Source organism: Bubalus bubalis, chromosome 8, assembly GCF_019923935.1.
Source record: "Bubalus bubalis isolate 160015118507 breed Murrah chromosome 8, NDDB_SH_1, whole genome shotgun sequence".
Lineage (NCBI taxonomy): Eukaryota > Metazoa > Chordata > Mammalia > Artiodactyla > Bovidae > Bubalus > Bubalus bubalis.
The window spans coordinates 44133869-44152384 of NC_059164.1; the positions used below are offsets into that span (position 1 = coordinate 44133869).

The 18516-nt window shown below is 41.3% G+C and overlaps 1 protein-coding gene across 1 annotated transcript in view; it reads right to left on the minus strand.

Moving 5' to 3' along the window:
* SLC26A5 (solute carrier family 26 member 5) overlaps positions 1–18516 on the minus strand; it is a 61940-nt gene that overhangs the window by 13971 nt on the left and 29453 nt on the right. The window contains exons 5-13 of the mRNA XM_006053464.3: positions 17313–17479; positions 16601–16765; positions 11515–11667; positions 9142–9224; positions 4636–4783; positions 3603–3716; positions 2546–2623; positions 1768–1863; positions 1440–1546 (exon numbers count right to left, since the gene is read on the minus strand). Coding sequence (XP_006053526.2) covers positions 1440–1546; positions 1768–1863; positions 2546–2623; positions 3603–3716; positions 4636–4783; positions 9142–9224; positions 11515–11667; positions 16601–16765; positions 17313–17479 — 1111 coding nt within the window. The remainder of the gene's footprint in view (positions 1–1439; positions 1547–1767; positions 1864–2545; positions 2624–3602; positions 3717–4635; positions 4784–9141; positions 9225–11514; positions 11668–16600; positions 16766–17312; positions 17480–18516) is intronic.

Here is an 18516-nt window from a genome sequence, read left to right on the forward strand (position 1 = left end):
AGTCGACTCTTCCCATCAGGTGGCCAAAATACTGAAGTTTCAGCTTCAGCATCAGTCCTTCCAATAAATATTCAGGGTTGATTTCCTTTAGGATTGACTGGTTTGATCTCCTTGCTGTTCAAGGGACTCTCAAGAGTCTTCTCCAGAACCATTGTTTGAAAGCATCAATTCATTGGCACTCAGCCTTCTTTATGGTCCAACTCTCACATCCCTATATGACTGCTGGAAAAACCATAGTTTTGGCAATATGGACCTTTGTCTGTATCTATATCATAAAAGATATAGATATTTTAAAACCATGATGTTCACTAAAGCTCTGAGATAAAGAAATCTTGCATGTACTAATCCTGTTCTTATGAAAACAAGTGGGGGACTTCTTTTTACATAAAAATGAGTGACAGGGTAGAGTTTGTTATGAAAACAGTGTAATTCTTATCTTGAGTTTAGATTCCACATGTTAACATTTCCCTTTATGTAGTTTTTGATGAGGAAAATGTTCATTTCCTTCCTTCAGAGTGGGAGGCATCCCACCATTCTCCATCTAGCAGCTCTTCAATAAACCACAATCAAAACTTTAAGAACTATCATGTGATTTGCAACTACAGGCAAAAGCAGACTAACCTCATTTTCATTCCTCTTGTGTTAAATTTGTTGGGTGCATAGTATGAGTCAGGCACTGTGCTAGGCTCTTCACATGCATTATCCTCATCTGAACCTCACTGTGACTCTCTGAGGGAGCAAGCATTAGACTCATTTTATAGAGGCAGAGACCGAGGCTGTCATGTAAAATGACAGAGTATATAGAGGGTGAAAGCCGGGACTTGAATCCAGGGTTGTCTGACTCCAAGGTCAGGCTATTTGGAAACAATATTTCTTTATTTTTTCTTTGTAGTGAGTTATTTATTAATCATGAATACACTATTTTTTTTTTTGAGTTCTTTTATACCTTCTCCATTGGGCTCAGCTTCCTGCTAGGAGAAGAGATGACAGGTGGTAACAGTTCAGGGTGGAGGAAGGAGCAGCTGAAGCCCCACATATGGTAACTTGCTGTCAGAGTCTGCTTCACGTCATCAAAACCTATGTCAGCACTCAGTGCCAAAGACTGCAAGAATACATAGTTCATTCAGAAGAGCGCACATAAGCCAGGGTGCCACAGGGGCTGGAGTGGCAGGAACCATGAGACAAATTAGGCTCTTTTAAAAAGTCACTAATATAATTGTACACTGTGACAGAATAGAGCATCTGGCAAGATCCTATTGAGTTTTTCATTTATCATTTTGTTTGTTTAGCCAGCAAGCCCCGTGAGTCCTCAGTTCCCTCTCATGCAGACCAGAAGTAATCAAAGAGCATTCTTTGACCAGGTTGAGCTTTGGTCTGTATCTAAAGTCACTGTTGAAGTGTCAGGCAGGAAACACAACCAAGCCAATCTGCACTCTCACCTCTGTGTTCTGTAAATCACAGTCAGTAGTGCGATGATCACAGCAGTAATCAAACCATAGTCCAGTCCCAGGAACAAGGAGGAAACAAAAGTGGTAAGCCAGATGGTCTAAACAAAAGACAGAGAGCTTTAGGTAGAATCATGTGAAAAACGTCCTGAGTCACACACACACACACACACACACACACACACACACAGTACTTAGCCTTGCTTAACTGGATATTGCATATAATAACTGGCCACAGTAACTTATCTTTCTCACATTTTTGCCAGCAACAATTCATTTGTTGCTATGACATACTCACCTAACAATCACCTTTGTTACTTACCAGTTCTATTTTGCTGGTTCTCCAGAAAAAGGGGAGATCTGAGAATTGCATAAACATTCCTTTCAGGTTGACGATCACAATGGCCGACAGCACAGCCTGAAACACAGGACATCCACACTTGCCTCTCCTCTCGTGTCCAGAGACCCCCTGGACACACTGTGTCCTCAGGAGCCTTGCTGGCTCCTCACTGTCCTCCTGCTGCCCTCCCCACATCCTCTCTCCACTCACTTCCTACACAGCAGTGATGGTATGCTTGGAGCCAAGAACATCTGCATTTTCAGCACTTGGTTAGCTAAAATGGGCCCTGGAAAACCAGGTTTAGATCCTAGTAGCAAACCTGTATGGTGGCCAAGAGGTTTAGCATTCAATGGTACTCATGGAATGATTTCCCCCATGGTCTTCTTGCATCATGAGTTTTCTACTCTATATCATTCCTAAGTTCTACTAGATTAAATGTTTTATGAGTGTAGGCCATCTCAAAATTTTAATAGAAGTATAAGGTCATAGAAGATCAGAGAGAAGGGACCTTGGAGATAAGCCAAACCCAAAGCTCCACTTTGCAGGTAAGGAAACAGAACCAGAGATGTTGAGAAGGCTTCCCGCAGGTCCCAGGTGTTGGCAGATTGTGGAAGAGGATGTTGACCCTAGTGTTGACCCTTTTTGCTACTACCCTACTAGGGTTATAGTAAAAACCCACAAGAGTCACAAATACATCAACTAATAAAACTGTAAAATCTCTACACATGGAAAAACCTCTCACCAAGTCCAAGGTACACACCTGAGGTAGTGATTCAAAGAGAAATCCAGTGGCTAATATGACCAGCAGAATCATTAGTGAAGCCAAACAACCTGCAAGCTGGATGAGAAAAGACACATGGAAGGGGCTTTTAGGAGACTTGAGTGAGAAGTGGGACATAGGTTCCTCTTAGTCTCTAGAAAATCACTATGGAAAGATATGGCTTCACATAAGTCAGCCATACCATTACACAAACCTGTAACTGTTTCCCACTCCATTTCTGAGGTTTTGGTTCCTCTTAGAGCCTTCAGGTGAAAGTCGCTCAGTCATGTCCGACTCTTTGTGAACCCATGGACTATACAGTCCATGAAATTCTCCTGGCTAGAATACTGGACTGGGCAGCTGTTCCCTTCTCCAGGGGATCTTCCTAACCCAGAGATTGAACCCAGGTCTACCGCATTGCAGGCGGATTCTTTACCAGCTGAGCCACCAGGAAGTCTTTTAGCCTTTAAACAGAAGCTGAAATGCTTATATACTCTGAATGAAATGCCCATACAGTCGTGGAGAAAAGGAGATATATGGTGCAGACCTAAGACACACAGGGGCCAGAAGAGTTCAGACATGGCTTTGTTGTCCATTTGCAGTAGCCACGTGTGGTTATTTCAATTGTAAAAAGTAAATTAAATAAAATTAAAAATTCAGGTCTTGGTTGCACTAGCCACATTTCAAGTGCTCGAGAAGGCCATGTGACTAGTGGCTGCCATACTGGACAGCACAAATATCGAACATTTCCATCACTGCAGAAAGTTCTATGGAACAGGGCTGGCAATCTGCCCACACTCACTCTCAGGCTTTCATGACAACATCCTATGTCTGAACCTTGAGGTTTACTGGTAGCCAGGAGTGTTAATTTTTTTGATTTGACGGGCAAATATACTCCTTTTCTGTAGATTCAGTTTCTTGTGATTTGCTTCAACCAATCATGCCTTTCTCTGATTCATACACAGCTCACTGGAGCATGGATCTTCAGGCAGAATACAATCAGGAGATTCGTTCATCACCCAAATCACCAGACCTTAGGGGCCAGCTGCATACACACCTGTGTCTTCCCTCCAGTTCCCTCCTGAACAAGGCTTCGAGACAAGGAGCATGAAATTGAAAAAGTCTGGAAGAGTGAGCCAATGGAATTGCACAGTCCCAGGGCAATGAGCTCCTTTTCCATGTGGAAGGAAAGCACAAAAGAGATCAGTTATTTTTCAGGAAGACAGGCCTGATGACCCAATTAATGGACATCTTCAACAGTACGGACTGTCTATTCATTCTCTTTCCAGATATAAAAATTTGTTTAGCATGAGTCCACAATAGGAATTATTGCATAATTTAAGGTGGGAGAAAAACATTTTGAATTTTTATTGTGTTAGAGATAAATGCTGTGATTATCACCTAGCCCCCTCTTTCTTAAACACACTCTCTACACAATTAATATTTTTGTTTTTTAAAGAAAACTATAACAACAGGGACAAAATATTTTTGATGTTTAAGAGAAAATCATTGGTGGATAGGACTACTGGCATCTTTTAAATGCCTGGGCTCATGTTCATCCAGGAACCCATGCCAGTGTCCTCTTTGGACCAGTGAGTGAGTCCTTATCTCAGGGCAACTTCTGGTCTTCCTAGTTGGATCACTGTGTCTCACACAAACATAGAACATCTAGTCTCCTCTTAGAACCACACAGTGTTACAGTAACACTTCAAGCCCAACTAATGGCTCATTCAGATTAAATAATTTATTCAGATTAAATAATTTATCTGCAGCTATCTTATAAAAGAAGGCAGCAAATAATATATTTGAGTGAAGAATCATAAACTCAAAGTTTAATGAACAAAGAGAAAGCTTCCGAGTAGAGTAAAAATGGTTCTGGAAAAATATTAGACTCTCAAGCTGTGGGCTTTAAAGTAGGGACAGGACCTAGAGGAGTTTGGCAAACTGTAAACTTCAGAGTGGAGATTTCACCTACTACTGAGGTGAGGTAGGATTCAGTACCTCAGTGTTCTGAGGATTTAATGCCTCCCACAGTAGAGTAAGATGACCATACCGCTAGGAAGCATCTGCAGGAAATTAATTACTTTTACCTGATTGCCATCAACCTGGTAGCCATGCTTATTTGCCAAGGTCTTGGCCATTGAGATGGTGACTGAGAATCCAACGATGGCTATGGCAATGGCATCCACGTACACAAGGTGGAAGAGGCTGGTGTCTGGATTGGCTGGAGGTAGCAGCCTGAAAAGTGAAGCTGACTTTAACCTGGGGGTTGTGACCACTGGAAAAAACCATGCAGCTAGAGGGCAGCATTTTAGTGGGGGGAGGGGCACTATCTGCAGATGAGGTAATCAGCACTTGGGTACTTGTTTCAGCAAAAAGCATGGCCCTCTTGGACCCACAGGTTCTTTCCAGGCCCCACCTCCAGAGTGTCAGATTTCAACCTGAATGGGTTATCAGCAGAGATTCAATGCCATTTTATTTAGAAAAGGAGTAACCCCATACCTCATGGCTCCCCGGCTCCCCTTATGGCAGGTGTAAGTAAGACTCAAGAGTAGGAAGAAGAGAGGGTCAGTGAAGCACTCAGATGCCACAAGACATTCAAACCAAAACTGAGGTGAGGAGGGAGCTGGACAAGGCTATCTTATTGGAGAATTACTACTGTCTAGGCAACACCAAGGATACTCACTGCTCTCCCTTGCTATTTGATGTAAGGACTCTGCTTTTCCCCCACATCCCTTTAGGTGAGTTTCTAACATGGGAAAGGAGCAGAAGCAGATTATACTCCTTGGGTCTCACCTGGGAACCCTACGAGTCTGGAGGGGCCATAAATGTGACTCCTGGAGCGTCCTAATGGGGAACCTAATTTTGTGGTCCATTCCTATAGTTTGGAACCTTTGTCTTAAAAGTACAGAATAGGTATTCCCTGGAATCGTATGGGAGAAAGGGCTATAGAGGTTTTCAAAGGCACCTGCTCCAATTCAAGGCATTGGGCTAAATAATAATAACATCAATTAACTGATGCACAGTATTATATTTTTATAGTCATTTATTAGTGCTTCTTTTTGTGCCAGGTTCTGTGTTTACCTATCTCTAATAGCACAGTGAGCTAGGCACCATTATAATCCCCATTTTACAGATGAGGAAAATGAGGCATAGTGAGGTCAAGCAATTTGTCCAAGATCAAATGACTTATCTACCAAGTTCAACAAAAACTGTGAAGAACCTGCCTCTCTGTGTTATTTCTCATACTGTGTCATATCATAATGATAAAGGGATTGTCTAAGGTTCTGGGATGAGGGAAAGGGAGGGGAGCAATGGAAAGGAACCTAGCATGTGTTAAACTCAAGTTATGTGCTGCATGCTTGACAAATGGCATCTTATTTGTCCTTAAAACAATACTTTTACATAGGTGTCATTATTATCCCAATTTATAGGTGAAAAAAATGGATATTTGCAGAGTTAAGTGATCTGCTGAAGACAGAGCTGGGATCAGACCCAGGAGGTCTGACTATAGAACTTACTGTCTTTCCCTGCAACTTTGCTGCATAAGCATTAATCAGGAGAGAAGGCATGGCAGCAGGTTTGGGTCTGAGGAGTAAGAATATGAGAAAAGAATGTATGCGGCAATGAATTAAGAGAAGGAACGTGAACCAAGGAACGTGATATATTGCCATGAATGGGATCTTTTAACAGTCATCTATCAATTTCTGGACACTGTTTTGTGTATTTAAGTGTGTGTGTCTGTGTGTGTGTGTGTGTGTGGTTAAGTGTGGTAGTTACAGCAGTGTTTTCTAATACAATCACTAACAATTCCTCCCTTACATGTGTGTGTTGCTCCCATATCTAGACGTCATCTGTTTCCCCTCTAGTTGAATCTGGGCTGGCCATTTGATTTGCTTTGAGCAGAACGTGGTGGGAGTGATGCTGAATAAGTGCGGTAAGCCACTTGGCAGCTTCTGCTCTTCCGTCCTGTTGGCCTGAGCCGACACACAGAGACCCTGGCTACCCTGCTGGAGACCTGTGTGGAGAGAAGATGCCAGCCAGCCCTCAGCTGTTCCAGCCACTGCAGCTGAGCTGTCAGACAGAGGTCCTCTTGGTTCCTCCAGCCCCAGTCATCCCTTTAGAGTCTGTGGCTGCCTGAGAGATCCCAAGTGAGACAATCACTCAGTTGAGCCTCACCTACACGGACAAACTATGAGCAAATAAACCACTGTTGTTTGGCAATGAGGCTCATATATCACTGAAGTGGTGTGACGGTACATAGATAGGATGTTAGACAGGCATTATTGGTTTCCTGCCTGGTTTTGAGCAAAGTTCCATAAAGATAAAGTTTCTGGGAAGCCAAGTTTCAAAACGGTACTTTTTTTTTTTTTTAAGGTTTAGCTTTTACTAATAGAGGGAAAGCATATTTGGGTATAATGCAATAGGGAAAGGAAGGTATTAGGTAGGAATTATGGTGGCATGTGAATTTTAAAAAGGAGAAATCTAAGTGTAAAAATTCACCATGTAAATTACTTGTGATTCGTTATTGAATAGGGTTATCTATTGGATCCAAAGTCTTGTGTTTATCACATGACTAACTATGTTAGTGACCCAGGTGTGAGGTAATGGAAAGATCACACAACTGGGTATCAGAAGACTGAGTTCTGACTCCAGGCTGGGACTCACTGAACTGCACTCACATCTCTCAAATGTCACCTTCCCTGACAGCCCCTTCTGTCTCTTACCTGGCTTCCCCTGTCTTACGGCATGTCTCATCACTGATGTATTGCCTATTTCTCCTAGTAGAATATCAGCTCCATGAGAGCAAAGACTTTTTTGCTTCCATGTTCACTTCTGTTTTTAACTGCTGTGTCCCTAGCACCTAATAGGCATTCAACAAATATATGCTGAATAATTGAGAATAAATGAACTTTTTAATCTGTTAAGTGAGGATAACACATGTCAATAGTGTTATTGTGAGCCATCAATTGACATGGGGGTATAAAAGTACTTAAAAATTATAAGTGCAAGTAGAAAAGCAAGGATTATCACTGTTATACTTTTAAATGAACCATAAGTAACTCATTTATGATAGCAATTCATTGACGCTGAGTGCAGGCTTCCTCCTTCAATACTTGCTCCCTGGGTGAACTTTGGCTTGGAAAACAACTCCTCCTCCCTGGGCTTCCCTGGAGATTCTTAGCTGGTCCCTGGGGCAAGCCCTGATGGAATATGCCAGGTTCTTTCAATATCCAACATCTGGGCAAATGTCTGATTCTGTTCTTTTGCAAGGAGAGGAGAGGGTGGCAAGAAACAGATGGTGCCAGGGACAAAAAGACAGAGACACACAGAGAGATACAGAGACAGCCAGAGATGATCAAGGAGGGACAGATGAGACCAGGAGAGGCTGGCAGTCACTCTTACTCCTTTAAATATAAAAAATAATAGTAAAATTAAAAAAATGTAGCATTAGATAAGAGAAAAACAGATGAAGCAAAGCAGCAATATGTGGTCTAAAAGAAGAAAACTGGTTGAAATAATGAGCCACAGAGCTTTCCATTAACATGTCTAGACCATGCACTGTGTGCCAGGTGCTACATGGACCGCTTTACCTGCACTGCCCTGGAGGTCTCACAACTGCCCCTCGGAGAGTCACTAATTACCATGCTTACTTGGCAGAGGAGGAAACTGAGGCTTTGAGATGGTATGTGACTTGCCCAAGGTCACAAAGCTAGTAAGTGACAGGCTAGATTTAGGTCATTTTGCTTTAACTCCTATGCTACCCAGGAAGATATTAATAAAAAACTAGTAAGTGCTATATAGGAAAAAAAAAAAACAAACAAAATGAAAAACCACATGCCATTGTTGGTGGGACTGTAAAATGGTGCAACAATTATGGAAAACAGTATGGAGGTTCTCAGAAAGTTAAACTAGAACTATCATATGATCTAGCAATCCCACTTCTATGTGTATATCCAAAACAACTAAAAACAGGGTCTTGAAGAGATATTTGTATACTCATGCTCATAGCAGGATCAGTCACAATAGCTAAAAGGTGGAAGCAACCCAAATGTCCATCAATGAATGAATGGATAAACAAAGCGTGGTACAGACACACTGTGGAATTTTATTCCACTTTAAAGAGGAAGGAAATCCTGTCACATGCTATAACATGAACCTTGATGATATTATGCTAAATGAAATAAGCCAGTCATGAGTACTAAAATAATCAGATTCATAGAGATAGAAAGTAGGGGATGGAAGAAAAGCAGAAAGGAGAGTTATTGTTTAACAGTATAGAGTTTCAGATTTGCACGGTGAAAAAGTTCTGGAGATCTGTTTCACAACAATGTGACTGTACTTAGTATACTGAACTGTGCACTTAATGATTAAAATGGTGAATTTTATGTTGTTATTATTATTTTTACCACAATAACCTCTGCCACATATACACAAGCTAAAACAAACAAACAAACAAAAAACTCCAAACCCTTTTAGCTGTTTGATATATAGGAGAAAATGATTTTTCATTTCAAGAACATTAAAGTAGGAGATATAAGATATCCATCCACTAATTATTCAAGTCACACTGTTACTTATAACTATTTTCCTACCCCAGAGGAAGTGTGCCAACGACATCCACGTCGTACGATTCATGCAGGTTAAACCCAGCCGAAATGCCAGTTCCCATAACCACCTGAAAGAGACACAAACCTGAATGCACTTTGAGAAATAAACATTCAAACATCACAAAAATAAGCTTCAAAGAACTTGTTAGCCAAGCCAAATCTATTCTTACACTTTCAGTTTTAAAAAGAAGAATTATAGTCAGCTCCCAGCATTTCTAACTTCTTCTAATGACCTTCTCTACAACATTAAGGTGGACTCTACAGTCTCCTTGTGACCTGGAATTCTTTCCTCTTTACTTTGCTCTGTTTCATCCTGAGGCACTTGGCTAGTTGGCTACAAACAGAAAGAAGCCGTAAAACCTTCTAAGAGTTGGCTTTGCATTTAGGGCAAGTAAGATGAGGCTCTGGCCAAGGTGGCACAAACAAAGGATATGAAATATGTCTTGTGAGGGTGATACAGTGACAGTGTATCATTGTAAAAGGTATGTTGGGATCTACAATTGTGTATCAGTGTTCTGTAGACTGTGTTTCCAGGACAGCAGGACCAAGGTGCCTACCAGCACCTCCAGAAGCATGGCTGTCTTCTCCCATGTCTGTGGCAGAGTCAGAGTGAAACCGCCTGTCACTGAGTGTCCTTATATATAAGGTTTTCTGGCTTTAGTGTGTGTGAAGTACAAGCCTCAGTGAGCTACAAGAAGAGAAAATAACAGGAGAGATGGCAACTTTCTTCATCCCAAAGAACGACTGCCTGTAGAATTTTCTGAGTGGGTTACTCAGGAGCAAAACTGGGGGAGTGCCCCCAAATTCAAATCCACAGGATACACATGGCTCAAGTTTCTGGAGCATCAACTTTATGCAGTGGTAAATAATTTAAACCACAGCTTTCCTACCAATACACACAGATGCATTTTGAAACAGAATACAAAACTCCAAACAATTTTATGATAAAGAAATTTTATGTTTAAAGAGAGTCATGCAGATACTGTTCCCAAGTTTCCAGCATGGCTTCCTTCTTCCTTGCTCTGAGGAACACACAAATAAGTAGAAAACCCCAAAACCAAAACCCAAAAAAAACCAGGCTCACCATAATTACAATGAAAGAATTCTGGAGAACCACTAATCTGGGAAACATGAAGGAAACTTTAAAGGGAATCTGGAAAGTGGACAGAGCTAGGAACCTCGGCCAGGAAAAAGAATCTTCATTATTTACTTCATGATTAGGGCTTGTCCTTCTCCTTTGCCATGCAAGGGAGCTGAGAACCTCCTGTTGTTCTCCAAGAGGAAACAGGAACTCTGTGTCAAACCCCAGTGATAGAACAGGTCTTGAGATGATGAGAAACAGTCCTTTTTGGGTGTAGATGAGATGAAAGCAAGGAAGAGGATCAAAGGCACTGGCTTCCTTGTGAGCTATACCAGCTGGTAGGTTTTGGGGCTGGAACATCTTGCTAAATTTGGATCCGATACCTATCCTTTTTATTTCCTCTCCTGTGGGTTCCCAAACTATACACCAAAGTGCCCCAGGGTCCCCAGGAGAGCTCACTGGGTCTGTGAGACTTTCATGGGAAATAGGGACACCTGTCAGATACCAGGCAAACTTCTAGTTTGAGTAGTTCACAGTTTCCACATTAGTTCCTACTACATTGGTTTCAGTCATACCAAAGGTTTGCAAAGCCTTTGGTCGCTGTGATTTAGAAAACAAGTACTACACAAAAATCAAAAGTGAACAGGAAATGAGGGTAGTGGTGTCTGACTCACAGGTTCAAAGGGTTGTGCAGTGTCCACAAGCCACACAAATTCATTAATAAATTGCTATGGTTATTTAAAAATGTAATAACACTTTATTTCAATTTATATGCATTATTTTTACAAACAGTTCTTAAGTTGTTAGACATAAATATACATTAAATTATTGGACTTGATTACTTAGTAAATGGAACTATTAGTTAGGTATTTTTTTGACCTGTGAGTGCCAAGAATTAACAAAGTTTGGGAACCTTTGTCTTTTGCTCTTTCCAAACTAGAAACAGCTTAGTTTTCTCAAGTCATTAAAGTATTACATATTCATTATAAAACAATTAGGCAATAAAAATTCTGAGAAAGGAAAATCTCCATAATTTCATTCAGATAATTACATTCACATTTTTGTGGATAGTCTTCATCTATATTTTAAAAGTCACCCATGCCTATGTTTTAGTGCTTTTCTTTTTTTGTCACTGTATTTTAAAAAGTTCCCCTTGACAAACTCCAACCTTCTCTTGGAGGAACAGAGAAAAAAAAGGTCTAACTTCTCTCTCCCCTGTCCCACTTCAAAACCCTTCACAGAAACAGCTAGGTGAACGTGGCTGGAAGTTGACTTACCGCAAAGAACTCTAAAGGAATGGGTGCTGGCAATTTCTCTTTAAATCTCTCATTAAACTCCTTGCCACCCAACAGCAAACCAAAAACCATCAGCCCAACGCCTAGGGAACACACGTTGAGGTTTTTAACATTCTGCAACACAGCAACTGTACTCTGTAACACAGTGAACATGGATGTTACATCAAGCAGTAGCCCCTGAATAGACAGTCCAGTGCTCTAATTCACACTAGCCATCCCAGTGGTGGACATTTCCAGTTAACAGTTCTCAGGCTGAAATCTCTCTTTGCAGCTTTCACCACTAGGAGTCATTTTTACCCAACTATAAAACTTTGTAGTTGTAATACCTACCCAACAATCATATATTACAGTGTTTTTTGCTACACTAATGTCTCAATGTAGAATTGTAAAATTCAGAAGAGTCACCCTGAAGCTGAGTACTGAGCATTAGGAAAGGACCATGGGTTATATCAGCATAATAATCGGAAAGCAAATATACAGAAAAGCTTTTACGAACTGAAAGCGGGAGAAATCATTTTTAGCAGATGAAAGAGGAATCAGGAGAGCTTCGAAGGCAAGAGAGTAGCTGAAACTTAGAAAGAAGCCCAGGAAACTTAAGAGAAGAAAGCCACTTAATTGTCTCCTAAGGCTGTAGTCTCGGCACCCCACGTACAGTCAGTACTCTTTTGGACCCTGGGCAAGTAGATGACCACCGAGCCCAGGCTACTAACCTTTCCTATCAACGCCTAGAGCATTCTCTGGTGTGCCTCTCTGTCCTATTTCCTTTGTGACATGGCACTTTGAGAAATCTCTGAGTAAGAAGCATGTTACCAGCTATTATGGGAAATGAAGAATTTAGATATTTAGGAACTATTCCCACAGTTGAAGGCTTCTCAAGTGGCTCAGTGGTAAAGAATTTGCCTGACAATGCAGGAGATGCAGGAGCTGTGGGTTTGATCCCTGGCTTGGGAAGATCCCCTGGAGAAGGAAACAGCAATCCACTCCAGTATTCTTGCCTGGGAAATCCCATGGACAGAGGAGCCTGGTGGGCTACAGTTCATGGGGTCACGAAGAGTTGGATATGACTGAGCATGCATGGACACCCACAGTTGGACTCTAATCAATGAAACACTCAATTTATTTGTTACTTCCTCAAAGCTACTTTCCTAGATCCCTAATCTAGTCAATCAGTCAGTTCAGTCGCTTAGTCATGTCTGACTCTTTGTGACCCCATGGACTGCAGCATGTCAGGCTTCCCTGTCCACCACAAACTCCCAGAGCTTGCTCAAACTCATGTCCATTGAGTCGTGATGCCATCCAACCATCTCATCCTCTGTTGTCCCCATCTCCTCCTGCCTTCAATCTTTCCCAGCATCAGGGTCTTTTCCAATGAGTCAGTTTTTTGCATCAGGTGGCCAAAATAATGAAGGTTCAGCTTCAGCACCAGTCCTTCCAATGAATATTCAAGACTGATTTCCTTTAGGATGGACTGGTTGAATCTCCTTGCAGTCCAAGGGACTCTCAAGAGTCTTCTCCAACACCACAGTTCAAAAGCATCAGTTCTTTAGCAGTCAACTTTCTTTATAGTCCAACTCGCACATCCCTACATGACTACTGGAAAAATCATAGCTTTGACTAGACAGACCTATGTTGGTAAAGTAATGTCTCCGCTTTTTAATATGCTGTCTACATTGGTCATAGCTTTTCTTCAAAGGAGTAAGCGTCTTTTAATTTCATGACTGCAGTCACCATGTGCAGTGATTTTGGAGACCCAAAATAAAGTCTCACCGTTTCCATTGTTTCCCCATCTATCTGCCATGAAGTGATGGGACAGGATGCCATGATCATTGTTTTTTGAGTGTTGAGTTTTAAGCCAGCATTTTCACTCTCTTCCTTCAATTTCATCAAGAAGTTCTTTAGTTCTTCTTTGTTTTCTGCCATAAGGGTGGTTTCATCTGCATATCTGATGTTATTGATATTTCTCCTGGCAATCGTGATTCCAGCTTGTGCTTCATCCAGCCCAGCATTTTGCATGATGTACTCTGCATATAACTTAAATAAGCAGGGTGACAATATATAGCCTTGATGTACTCCTTTCCCATTTTGGAACCAGTCTGTTGTTCCATGTCTGGTTCTAACTGTTGCTTCTTGACCTGCATATAGATTTCTCAAGAGGCAGGTAATGTGGTCTGGTATTCCCATCTCTTGAAGACTTGTCCACATTTTGTTGTCCACACAGTCAAAGGCTTTGGCATAGTCAATAAAGCGGAAGTAGATGTTTTTCTGGAATCTCTTGCTTTTTCTATCATCCAACGGATGCCTGCAATTTGATCTCTGGCTACTCTGCCTTTTCTAAATCCAGCTTGAACATCAGGAAGTCCACGGTTCACATATTGTTGAAGCCTCACTTGGGGAATTTTGGGCATTACTTGGCTAGTATGTGAGATGAGTGCAATTGTGTGGTAGTTATAACATTCTTTGGCATTGTCTTTCTTTGGGATTGGAATGAAAACTGACTTCCAGTCCTGTGGCCACTGCTGAATTTCCTAAATTTGGTAGCATATTGAGTGCAGCACTTTCACAGCATCATCTTTTAAGATCTGAAATAGCTCAACTGGAATTCCATCACCTCCAGTAGCTTTGTTTGTAGTGATGCTTCCTAAGGCCCACTTGTCTTCACACTCCAGTGATGTTTCCTAAGGCCCACTTGTTTGGCTCGAGGTGAGTGATCACACCATCTGGGTCATGAAAATCTTTTTTGTATAGTTCTTTTGTGTATTCTTGCCACCTCTTCTTAATATCTTCTGCTTTCTACCATTTCTGTACTTTATTGTACCCATCTTTGCATGAAATGTTCCCTTGGTATCTCTAATTTTCTTGAAGAGATCTCTAGTCTTTCCCATTCTGTTGTTTTCCTCTCTTTCTTTGCATTGATCACTGACAAAGGCTTTCTTATCTCTTCTTGCTATTCTTTGGAACTCAGAATTCAGATGGGTATATCTTTCCTTTTTTCCTTTGCCTTTAGCTTCTCTTCTTTTCTCAGCTATTTGTAAGGCCTCAATAGACAACCATTCTGCCTTTTTTCATTTCTTTTTCTTGGGGATGGTCTGGATCCCTGTCTCCTGTACAAAGTCAGGAACCTCTGTCCATAGTTCTTCAGGCACTCTATCAGATCTAATCCCTTGAATCTATTTGTCACTCCCTCTGTATAATCATAGGGATTCATACCTGAATGGTCTAGTGGTTTTCCCTACTTTCTTCAATTTAAGTCTGAATTTTGCAGTGAGTTCATGATCTGAGCCACAGTCAGTTCCTGGTCTTGTTTTTTGCTGACTGTATAGAGCTTCTTCATCTTTGGTTGCAAAGAATATAATCAATCTGATTTCGGTATTGACCATCTGGTTGTAACTTTGGAGTTCTCACAGGAAAAGATGAGTGCACTTTCTTCTACTCTGCCATGTTGTGTGTATGAATTATAGATCCCTGATCTAAAGGTCTCCTTATTCAACTTTCATAGCAGCCTGATTTTTCTATCATAGCACTTAACACAATTTATACTTAATTACACATTTATGTGACTTGTTTTGGTTGCTATGTCGACTGTTTTGTGACCCCATGGACTGTAGCCTGCCAGGTTCCTGTGTCCATGGAATTCTCCAGGCAGGAAGACTGGAGTGGATTGCCATTTTCATCTCCAAGGGATCTTCCTGACTCAGGGATCAAACCTGCATTTCCTGCAATAGCAGGCAGATTCTTCACCACTGAGGCACCTGGGCAGCCCATTTATGTGATTAGTGGTTTACTATTTGTCTTCCCATTGCACTGGGGACTTCCCTATAGCTCAGAAGGTAAAGAGTTTGCCTGCAATCCGGGTGACCTGGGTTCGATCGCTGGGTCAGGAAGATACCCTGGAGATGAAAATGGCAATCCACTCCAATATTCCTGCCTGGAGAATTCCATAGACAGAGGAGCCTGGCGGGCTACAGTCTATGGAGTCGCAAAGAGTCAGACACAACAAAGCAACTAATACATTTGTCTTCCCATTGAACTGTAAGCTCACTGCTCTGCCTAACACAGTGTGTGACACATGAATTCTTACAAAGTCCATATAAGTCTTTCATTCCAAAAATATCTTTAGCAGCATTTCAGAGGTTTTGATAAGTAGCAGTTCCACTGTCATTTGGTTCTAATTATTTCATAATTTTCTCTTATCCATGGGCTGCTTAGAAATGTTTTTAGTTTCTAAATGTATGGGGGTTTTAAGCCATCTTTAGTTATCTATTGCTAATTATATTGCACCATGTGAAACTGAATTTTTTTAGAAGTTGTGGTCAGCTGTACGTGACCATTTTCAACATGATCAGTTATTACCATTGTTACCTACATGCTTGTAAATAATTTGTATCTTCTCTGAGTTGGGTGGAAGGGTCTATTTACATTATATTAGATTAAACTGGTTAGGTGTGTTAGTCAAATCCTTTATAGACGTCCAATTTTCGCCTGCTTGAGCAAGCAGTTTTTGAGAGAGAGATGTTATCCCAGAATGACTTTAAATTGACTTCCTTGGTGGCTCAGACGGTAAAGAATCTGCTTGTAATGCAGGAGAACATAAGAGACACAGGTTCAATCCTGGGTTGGGAAGATCCTCTGGACGAGGATATGCCAACCCACTCTGGTACTGTTGCCTGGAAAATTCCATGGGCAGAGGAGCCTAGTGGGCTACTGTCTATGGGGTTGCAGAGTCAGACATGAATAAGCAACTTTCACTTTCACTTTCCCAAAGAGAACCTAATCTGATCTTATGAAGAAGCTGTCTCTGGAGCTAATTAGGCTAAAGTTGTAGTCACCAAATAAATACCTGACAAAAAATTTCTTGTGAGGTAGATAGTATCACATATTAATGAAGTGAAACTTTAAGGTTTAATTCCCCTTGTAATGCTGTTCTCAGAAAAGCCTTAGAATGACTAAATCTTCTCCATTCTACTGAAATTCTTAGAAATAAGCAAAGTGAGCCTTGAGATACAGGAGAGAAGGAGGAAAAATAAAGAAGGGAAACAAGTACCAGTAAGTCGGGAAGTTGCTTACTTACATATACCACTGAAAAGATCCCACTGTACCGCTTTGTTTTAACTCCAAACAGGTATTTTAACATGGAGGTGAAGACATGCACGGCTGCAGCAGTGGTAAACCCACGGACCAGGGGCTCCGTGAGATATATGGCCACAAATCCAAATCTACAGACACCTAGGCAAAACTTTTTTTTTTTTTATGACAAAGAGACAAATAAATCACATGATAGATCAGAAGTTAAATCCAACAGAAAACATCCCAAAGTTTTTTCTGGACCACTTTCTAACACTACAAATTTGTATCTATAGCAGGTAAGTAGCTAACAAATCAGTCAGTGGTTATTCAGAAAACAACAACATTTGGAGGGGCCTGGAGCCTCATGAAGTACTGGGTACCCTTTTTATGCTCCCTGTCCCTCAGAAGTGGGGGCACACTTAGTCATGTCATTGCTTGCTCCTTCCAGGCAGATAAGAAATGCCTTTTCCCATTACCAACCCACCCTGCTTCAAGCTAGTCTTGCTTTAGAACCTCTAAAGTACCCAACTGAAGCTAGCTAGTTCCTACTCAATATCAATTTAAGTAAAGCATGCAGTGGGACTGGTATTCCTGAGCAACAAACCCTAAGCTCTGGAGTTTTGCTGGCCGACCTTGCCCACGACCAGCCAGGACTGCTCAAAAGATATTTATTAAATGAGCAAATGAGAGCTTATTTCCACATCTGTGAGTCTTACCTGAATGATTCCTGAAAGTAAGGTCACAGACATGGCGACTTTTACTCTCAAGGCATCTCTTGCCTCTGTACCATTGGTTGCATTTACTCCTCCTGGAATGACTATATCATCTGGTACTAATCGAACAGCCACACCGCCTATCATCAGGCTAATAACCGCAAATGGACCTGAAATAATGAAGTATTAATCAGAGAAATGATTTTCAGCATATCTGATATGATTGTTGCCAGTATCCCAGGAGAGACAGGTGAGGTCAATAAATCCTCACTGAAATAACACTGCACAGTGAGAGAATCTTCCATTCCATACACTCTTCTAGAACTTTGACATTTTCCCATGAAGAGGTAGCCTAATTCCTCTCTCCTTGAATCTGGGTGGACTTGTGGCACTCTAGTAACCAAAAGAATGCAGTGGAAGTGATACTGTGTGACCTGTGAGGCTACGTAACAAAAGATGATATGACTTCTGCCTGAGAGCTGTGCTGCTTGTTTGTGCTTCAACCTTGTGTATGAGAAGGCCCCAGAAAGGACCCCATGGAGAGAGGGTGGGGTGAGACGTAAGAAGAGAGGGAGAGGGAGAGGGAGACCCGCCTCCTGTAGCTGCTCTGGCTCCAGCTCCCACCTGACTCTCAACTGCTTGAGAGATGCTGAGCCAAAACCGTCCAGTTGAGCCCTTCCCAAATCCTGACCCACAGAAACTATGAGAGATAATCAAATGATTGTTTTTAGCTGCTAAGTTTGGGGCGTGTTTGTCACCTAGCAATGAACATCTGAGACGTGTGTGTGTGTGTGTGTGTGTGTGTGTGTTGGCTGGTAGCACCCTCAGGCAGCACCAACACTACTATGAAACCCATATAAACCTGATCCTGAATACACTAAAAAGAACATGTACAATTCAGTGTCTAAAATAAGATGCAAATGCAATGTATGCATAGCAATAGGAACTTGAAGTATCATTAATAAAAAAAAAGAAAACACAGATGCAAGCAAATTGCATTATGAACTGAAATACTTACATCACAGATTTCTTGTCTTTTCAGACAAGAAAACTGTCTTTTTCTATTATGCCCATATTAAAAGAAAGCTATTAATTCTAGAAATCTTGAGGGAGAGTGTATTTTTTAAAAGCACCTATTGGGCATATAGTAACAAAAGTTTGATACCCTAATAACAAACATGTTATTTCTTCAGCACATTGCAAAACT